The sequence below is a fragment of the Sinocyclocheilus rhinocerous genome, unplaced genomic scaffold, assembly GCF_001515625.1.
Source record: "Sinocyclocheilus rhinocerous isolate Xijiao unplaced genomic scaffold, SAMN03320098_v1.1 scaffold6126, whole genome shotgun sequence".
In the NCBI taxonomy this organism is placed as follows: domain Eukaryota; kingdom Metazoa; phylum Chordata; class Actinopteri; order Cypriniformes; family Cyprinidae; genus Sinocyclocheilus; species Sinocyclocheilus rhinocerous.
Window position 1 is genome coordinate 63,505 of NW_015630236.1, and position 9,418 is coordinate 72,922.

General features: G+C 36.4%; 1 protein-coding gene across 1 annotated transcript; it reads right to left on the minus strand.

The window, feature by feature from the left end:
- Window positions 1–6: 6 nt before the first annotated feature.
- Window positions 7–8,759, minus strand: LOC107739960 (NXPE family member 3-like). The gene is made up of 8 exons (XM_016552223.1): window positions 8,677–8,759; window positions 8,517–8,575; window positions 5,802–6,158; window positions 5,167–5,582; window positions 5,001–5,071; window positions 2,418–2,621; window positions 1,214–1,557; window positions 7–492 (listed from the first exon to the last, which is right to left on the minus strand). The coding sequence occupies exons 1-8, from the start codon at window positions 8,711–8,713 to the stop codon at window positions 295–297; spliced, it is 1,686 nt and encodes a 561-aa protein (XP_016407709.1). The 5' UTR covers window positions 8,714–8,759; the 3' UTR covers window positions 7–294.
- Between the last annotated feature and the right edge of the window lie 659 nt (window positions 8,760–9,418).

Consider the following 9,418-nt stretch of genomic DNA (forward strand, 5'->3'; position numbering starts at 1 on the left):
ATTTCGCCCAGGGCATCAAATTGGCTAGAAACGGTCCTGTCCAAATCCATATTAACAAAAAAACTGTCATATCATATCATTCATCATTGAAGACTATAAGTTATTTGGAATATCAGTCTAAAAATTAAAGTATACAGAACATCTGTAAGCTTTATACTGTATACTTAAATTTTTGGACTGATAGTGGTTAATAAAGTCAAATGATATTGTAGCATGCCAGAAGTCAGACAGTTAGACTTCCCCCAACCAGGGTTTCCCATTTGCTTTATGGAACCAAATCAACTTGAACAGGCCTCAGGTAGGGCAGACATATGAGAGCAACATGTCGACTTCATTAGCAATGATAACAGGTCCTGGGTGAATGTTTTCAATTAGATAGTGACAGGATGTCATCTGCCAGACATCTATGAAGATGACTCCATCGATATCTCTGAACATCTCCCGCATCACTGTGTTCAACTGCAACATGTGCCAATCACTTTGAAAAATATTCTGGAAAAACACAGATCAGAATCAGAATGAGCTTTTTAGCCAAGTGCACTTGCGCAGACAATAATATACCTCTCCTACCATGGAAAGAAATAAAGGAAGTAAAAACAAAGGAATGGTTTGCCCAAAAATGATCTGTTTTTATCTGCGTTGAAGGCTTACAATTATATCAGATCAAACATGGTGATTTCACTGGGAATCAAACCCATGATTTTGGCATTGCAAGAGCCATGATCTACTGCTTGAGCTTCACCAAAGCCCCAGTGTTTTTAGACTTTCAGTGTTGGGGGTAACACATTACAAGTAATGTGAGACATTTAATCAGCTAACTTTTTTCAAGTAACTAGTAAAAGTAATGCATTACTTTCAAATGTACAACAAAATATCGGAGTTACATTTTCAAAAAAGTAATGCAAGTTACTTTTGTCTCATTTTTTTGACCTCTGTTTCGTGTTGAGAGAAATTGGGAGTGAGGTGCAGAGGCACTTCCTTCAGCCTGAGGCTTATTAATTTCACTTTTTGTGTGAAAGGTTGCCAAAAATAACCTTTGGGCATTAACAAATAACATTTGTTATTAAAGACAGTTACAGTTACTTTTTATGGAGTAAAACAATATTGTAATACCTTCTCCAACCCTGTAGATTTTCATGTACAACAAATACCATAACAACGACCACATTTTCTTGTTGAAAACAAAGCAGGATTGGAAAGAGAGCGCATGTACCTTTAGTCCTGCAGTGTTTCCAGACTTGATGATGACGGTGGTCTCTGGAGCGCGGCTCAGCAGTGCAACAACAGACTGACGGATTTTGGCCACTTCATACACGTAAAATGTTATCGGGTGAAAAACCAGGTGAGCACAGTATGTGAAGACAATTACTGCATGACGCCCACCTGCTATTTCATCAATATCATTGCTGATATAATGCAGGTCAGTTATAGGCATAACTTTACCAAATCGCAAAGGAACACCGTGTACCCTCCAGTGAATAATGATATTATTTTTCAGCTCCACAGCCATCAAGGGTCCACCTGCAGGAAGAGTGTGGAGGTCCATTCTTTTTATGCCTAATAAAGATATGTGAAACAAATATTATAATTGTAGCTTGAGAAAGGCATACAACTTTGGAACAGCAAGTGTGTAAGTAAATGATGAGTGAATTTTCATTTTTGGGTGAACTGTCCCTGCACTGATTTATACACAGGTCTCAGTGTCATTGCATTAGATAAAAACAATATTAAACCAAGTAGCGTCTGCGAACAAGATCTGCATGAGCTTTTTTCAGAACCAACTTCACCTTTATAAACCATTTTTGTAACAACATTTTGCAAGTTTGCCTGAAAAGTGCACCAGTTTTTGGTATTTTCATCTAATGCCAATCAAGCGTAGCGTTAGTTCTGGCAGGTCACGTTAGTCAAGCTTGCATCGGCTGACTCTCAGCTGATCCCCATCAACCTATGGGAATATGACACCTATCTAAGCATTCATATATAAGGTCCCTCAGCATTATCAGTAGTTTTCGCATTGCTCAATAGCTAATTACCCTCCTCCATCCCCAGCTCCTCCTCTGTTAGTCGGGATTCAGCCTCCTGATTATCCTTTGAATCAGACTAATTGCAATACATTTATGTTGGTTCTGTTCTGTTTACCCTGGGGGTTATCGCTGCTCTCCCTGCTCTTGTCCATGCTAGGCTACATGGATGCGCAGGGAGTTCTTGCCCAGAACAGAACTATACGCCAATCCAAACTGTATGCTAACTGTCAATCATCTTTGATAGTGGTCCTGACAGAAGTATATTCATACATATTTGGGTTAAGTGTCCATATCCTTTGTGGGGCCTCTGTATGTCAATTCCTTGTTTAATGTATATTATACATTCATGCTATTGAGTCTTAAATTGAATATAGAAAATTAAGTCATACTTGCCCGGCACTGTTTTTTCTAAGTACTCGAACCACTGCCTTGTGGTGGAGTCTCCCATCAAATAGACAATCTTGTTTTTAAGACAATTTCCCATTTGTGCAGAACTGAACTGTCGAGTGTTGCATACAAAAGACTTCCAGACATCTTTCAAATAAAACCCTGCAGGAACCGGTGTCGTCATGCCAGACCTGCATTTCTCCATTGTGCCTAAAACAAAGAAACATGCACATGCAATGTTTTGTAGCTACGTGAATTATTTTGAAACTACAGTTGATTTCAGATGATATCTGTCCTCTGATATGTGGTCTGTGTATGTTTTGACCATTTCCTTTTTGGAAAAAAAATAAAGAAACCCATACAGAAATGTAATATATGACATATTGCCCTACTGTATATCAATAATGATACTATCATATATGTTACCTATCAAGCTATATGTAATTTTCACATATATACATTATTTGGGTAGATGAAGATATAAGATTATAACATATATAAAATTCCCACAGTAAAATTTGTACGTGTTAACAATATATGATGATTTCTCATATGGTATTATATGCAGCAACCATGTCAACGATATGCATTTTATTTATATATTTATGCAACATGTAATCAATAATCTGTGTTTATATATGTTTTGTAATAAATGCTTTAAATACATGCTCCAACATGTTAAAACTCAAAATACATTATGAGTCCCGACTCGAGGATCTTTCCCGATCACATTCCCTTATCTCCATCATTTCGCTTACGTTCCCTTAAGTTCCCTTACCAAAAAGTAGTATACTTCAAGTTTATTTTAGTAAGTATACTTAAGTAAAGTTCAAGTATATTTTAAGTATACTTTATGTAGTAAGTATACAAATATCAGTGTACTAGTAGTATACTTGTAAATGTACTATTTCAATACTACTTGGGACTAAATTGGCCCACTTTCTATCCGCTCACCGCTCAAAATGCTGAGTTTTTGTCCAGTGCTGAGCTTTGCGAGCTCATGAATCCTCTGTCCATTATTTTTGAAATCAAAATAATGGATAAATGTTGTGTTTGTGGTGAGCAGCCACGGATCAGTAGTGGACTGCAAACGCGTCCTGTGTGAAAGCACAATGAGCCCGTGCTGCTTCTGCATCGCATATGAACCACACATGGACTGCATACACACTGCAGACGGAGCATGTGTGAACCTGGCGTGATGGCACAGACGTCGCGAGCACACACACAAGTAAGCCTTTGCTAATTTTGCCAGTCGGGGGCATTTGTGGTCTTTGGTAAGCAAGTTTCGCACGGCAGAGTTTGCACTGCACTTCATTTTCATTAATTTTATTATTTTCATTAATTTTATTATAAGAGCTCCACACAGAACTCTGATTTGACATCGTCCCAAGTAACCGTTTATATGCCACGCAAGTCTACAGTGTGTGTGTGAGACAATGTGCTCTTTCAAAAACATAAAAAACTAGTAAAGTGTCCAAACTTTGACCGGTACTGTATAAATAACAATATACAAAATTTAAAATGAAATGATTTAATAATTATTAAATAATTATTTCTGCCATAATTATTCTAAAGCGCCATTTTACAGAAGTAGTGTTTACAGAATAACGTTAAAGTGGAAAAATATTGGTCATTCTAACCTCGCGCCCATAGTTTTGATTAGAATACATCACATCCGGCCGATCGGTCGCATACAGTCTAGCCGCAGAAGTTCAAATATTGTATCGCATCCGAAGCTCAAATCGGATCCTAATTTTCCGCATATGCATATGATCGGAACTCCACGCAGCTCCCGCACTACTCTCCATTGGAAATTAATGACTTCCGGTCTATCGCTTGTCGTTTGTCAGAAATAGTGGAAAGGCGGCTTTAAGGGCGGGTTTTACTGTAGCAATGATCTAATAGTGGAAACGCTTGATTTTGGGCCCCGCCCGGCTCGTTGTTAGCCCTGGCACGCACTGACCAACAGGAAAATGACAAGCAGCTGCTTCTAATTTGTAATTAACACAGAAGTATACAGGGAGATAAAACAACGGAAGTATCGATAACAGTATCGTTTGTCCTGAAGCTTATCGCTAGTCCGGTATTGACCCAATTACGTACAGGTCCAAAAAAAAATACCGGTTCTGTACCCATCCCTAGTCCTATTGCAAAAAAAGGAAAAAATATATTTGTATATTTACTTATATAATGGATATACTTGTACATGGCATTTATGTCCAAAATGGTATCGCACATACATAAACATATATTTGTATGGCCTAGATATACATGTTAATATATTAAATTGTTCCTATTTGTAATAGGTTTCATATATGTTTTTACTTCATATGATATTTTACTTCATTTATTTCATACTTCCATTGTGTTTACTGTGTTTTAAAATATTTCATTCTCTGAAACGCCGCTTAAGTGTGTGCGACAATTTCAGTGTCTAAACAGTGCCAAATATTAATGCCATAAAGCAATTTGCTAACAATAAACAAAAATAACTCAAGCCTAATTCTCGTTTTCTGTTAGAACCCCCCGCCCCCCCAAAAACAAGAGATGAGATGGTCAAAACGTACCAAGACCATTATGTAAACATACCAATGGCTGCAGTGTTGGGAAGTACATTCAGGATTTTTTTGTCTCCACTAATAGCAACATTTGTTAATTTCCTGTGGAGAAAAAAATATATATATATATTTTGTACACTTTTTTGTGTGTGTTTTACAATTCTACAATTATTCTGAAATTCATTTTGAATCATTACTTTGAAAAAAGCTGCTGCTCAAGAAGATTTAATGGGTTTTCCAAACGTCCGCCTGAATGACGAACCAGTTTGTCACAGGAAAGTTTCTTCGGTCTCTCACACTGCCACACTGTCCCTGTTTTTATATCCTTATACTCACAGCAGAAGTTGCCTTTCCTCCAACTTCCATCTGCACCCCACTTAAGATTACATTCTACTACTTCACGGATCCTGGTTTTATTGGGTCCTGATCCTTCAAAGTAGCCATTAAAGTGGGTGCGTGGGAATGAAGACTCCGTGTATTTTTTAAGAATCTGCACAACCTCACTGGAGTGCTCTAGACGTACAAAAACTTGTGCCTGACCTTCCCAGGGCAGAAGAAGAGCAACAGAGTAAGTCCCATTACGATGATCCACAACCTCCCCGTACACACTCGCCTTCAAGAGAAATGGAAAATAATAAATGTAATGCAGAAAACTAATGTCTGTTGGTAAAGTACATTTTAAAGCTACGTAAACATAATATGTAATATTTTTGTAAATAAATCAGCAATTATCGGAAGTGAAACTTAACATGACAAATGTCTGTATATTGATTTTATTTATTTGTTTATTTTCAAAAATGTGTTTCAAAAATATGTTATAAAATAAACACACCTTTAGCTCTGTATTGAAAAGTTTTGCTTTGAAAAAGTCTCCTCCATATCTTTTCAGGTTATTGTTGTGGTCTCTGGCTGTGATATTAACAGAGATCTTTTCTCCCACTTTGTAACTCTCTTTGAGTCCCACAATAGAGAAAGTTGAGTGGACTGGACTTGTGCTCTGAATCAGATGAGTGATTTCTTGATCTGGAATAGGCCAGTCCAGAGCCTTCTGTAGTCTTTCCCACTCCTCATTGCTGATTCCCATGTCAACCGCTGATATTATGGATGAATTGTTATTTCGAGGAACTAGTACAGGTCTGGGTGGCTGAAATTGTTTTATATGAATCCCACTATTCAATGCCCACAGAACCTGAAAGAGGATCAGTATATCATTCAGACCAAATTCCATTTATTTCTATGTGCAACTGGTGTTAAAATACCTTCTATGCCAGCTTACAGCTGCAGTTAGTGATTTCTGAGAAATACTGTTTGTATTTGAAATCGCCAGCCAAACACACACATCCCTACCTAAAAGAAACATTCATTGCTCCACTCCCAAAATAACGAACACGCTATGCAACACAGGCACCAGAAAATAAAAGAGGAGACTACTATCCATGTGTGGAGCAAAAATCTGGAGTCAAGTGTGTTGTGCACGCAAGTTATATAGCATGTTTCACCTGCAAATAACGGTTATTTTGATAATCGATAAATCTATCAATAATTTCTATGATTAATCTTATTAATTTTTAAAATGAAATAAATGTAATATAAAAATTGATTTTAATCCATTACTTAACCATGGTATTTGTAGTAAAAATGTGGTTGTACAAATGGTAATCAATATGCCAAAAAACCATGGTTACTACACTTTTACTATAATAAAACCATGGTTAATTTTCGTAAGGGACAGACAATATAAATACATACATTTAGAGCACTTAAAGTTGGCATGAAATGGAAGTTGTGATAGTCTTTTCTTCCCTATTGTGACGTACATCCGAGTGAGACGGCTTCTGAAATGTAGGGCGGGATTTCACCCTTTGCCTGGAGTTTGATTGACAGGTGACCCGACCAATCATAATGCCGAATCCACCATTTTGTCCGACAAAACAACCCAAACAGGAGAGTTAGATTAATGTCAGTGGACTATGGTGTACTGACATCTTTCCGCGGTTGAGACAACATAACTCTAATGTTCATTCATGTTTATTTCATGCTATAACTAGTAGTAAAGAGGAAGAGATGATCGGTTCATGTGCTGTTTGAACTGAGGCGATTGCGTTCTCACTCCACACATCATCAGTCATTGAAAAATACATCGCGGAGCAAAGAGGACACTGATAATGTGCCGAGAGACAAGACAGAGGTTACTTTTGGAGTGAAACAAAAGTCTCAGCTTTCGAAATGTGTCATTTTTTAAAGAAATTCAAACAATAAATATCATTTTTGTGGCTCTTTAATATGACAGATCGCTGTAGCACCTCGGTTCTAGCGGTTCAAATGTGAATTGATCTCTTCCTGTTAGTTATAACGTGACATACACATGAATGAACATCAGAAGGTATGTTATCTCCACTGCGGAAAGATGTCAATACACCATTTTCAAGTTTGACTCTATTGATGTTAATCTATTAATTTTCCTGTCTTTTTTGTTTGTCTAACCAAATGGCGGATTCGGCATTATGATTGGTCAGATCGCCTGTCAATCAAACTCCTGACGAAGGGTGCTAAAAGCCTGGTCATTGGACGGTCAGTATAGTCTAACCCCTTTTTTGAGTCTTACGTCGTGAAGAGAAGAGATGTCATTGAGAGGGCGAGGAGAGGTTAATGTTTTTGATTAAAGATTACAAGTGCAAATGAATAAAAAAAAAACAATGATGTGCACGGACAAATCATTTATAATAAATACTTCAACACTGTGTAAAAAAATAGAATTGTCATTTTTGATTTCATGGTGACTTTAACTTAGTGATTGTTACAAAATAACAAAAAAATGTTTTTGAACCAAATCACCCTGCCTTTAATACAGCTAATTAGTCTGCATTCACATTTTAACTCCCTTTAAGTCTCTTTACTGTTACTGCTCTAATAAAATACATTTACTTATCTTACATGTATAATTTTAAACCCATGTTTAATGTCTAACAAGAAAAAATGTAGCCAAATGTATTGAGTCAAAATTATTGTGCTCCTATTCTCTTGTGCTCCTTCTGTTTGACCTGCCAATGTTTATTCAGTGAAGTCTGTAAAGTTTACAGAGAGGGCGAGCGGTCAGGAGAAGCCTCTATGCTAAATGGATATAATCATGTGATTTTTCTAATATTTAGCCTACAAATAATGACCCAACTGTGAAATTAAAATAAATAAATACATAAAATTAAATTAAATTAAATAAAAAAGCTGAACTGAAAAAAAAAATGTCTCAAATGCTTCAGACAGCGCAAGCGTAAATACTAAACATACAAATGCACTGATTCCTGCTAAAACCTATTGAATTTACTTTAAAACTACAATTACAGCAGTTCCACAAATTTGTACTTTCATTTCATTCTGCATTTGTTTGCTAATTTCAGATGCCTAAATTCAGATTTAGGAATTGAATTGTAATTTAAAATGCTTTTTCAATTCAAATTGATTTTAATGTCACACAGCCTTGTTGTATTGTTAGGTATAAAATGCTTATTTATTTGATTAGAATTTTAACGTCTGCTTTAAAATGTCTTACCAAACAGAATGATGTCCAAAGAAAAGCCAGTAGTAATGCATACTGTCTTAACCTGCAGACTGATAATACATGGAAATGATCAATTTCCAAATCCTTCAAAACATGAAACCATTGACCCATAATATGACAAATGTAATAATGTCCATAAACCCCTGATTACCTGATGCATTTGATTTCTCCGTGGATGGCATGACCATGGCTAAGTCTGTTGTTCTCCTATTTTACGTCAGCTTGTGAGTGAAGAAAATGGCCGTACGGTTCTGAAAACAAGGCGTTCCCACGAAGTATATGACATGCAGTGGAACGAACACGGCTGTCCTCAGTGATAGCACTTTAGCCAGCAGTTTTCTGTAAAAAAAAAATATATATATATATATACAGTATATATATATATATATATATATATAGCAGGAACACAAGAACAGGAGTGTAACAGAAGTGTAAACATAATAGATACCACATAAAAGATACCACATAGGACACTGATAAAAGTATGTGGTGGAATATGGCACCAGGGAAGGGCTAGAGCTGTGGACTTATGCACTTTCAGAAAAATAGGCCGTCAGTGGGGCGGTAACTTTTCAAAAGATATACCTTTGCACCATATTTACCTCTAAAAAGTGTATTTTAGTTTCTTAAAGATGCATATTAGTACTTAAACTGTACATATTAATACCTAAACAGTACATAATGTGTTCAATCAATTGTACATGAGATATATGTGACCCTGGAGCACAAAAGCAGTCTTAAGTCGCTGGAGTATATTTGTAGCAATAGCCAAAAAAACATTGTATGGGTCAAAATTAAATTTTCTGCAAGCTTTTTTTCAGGATAAATTTAGATGACTTTCCAAAAAAGGACACTTAGAAACTCCAAAAGGACACCAAAGAACCAAATGAATA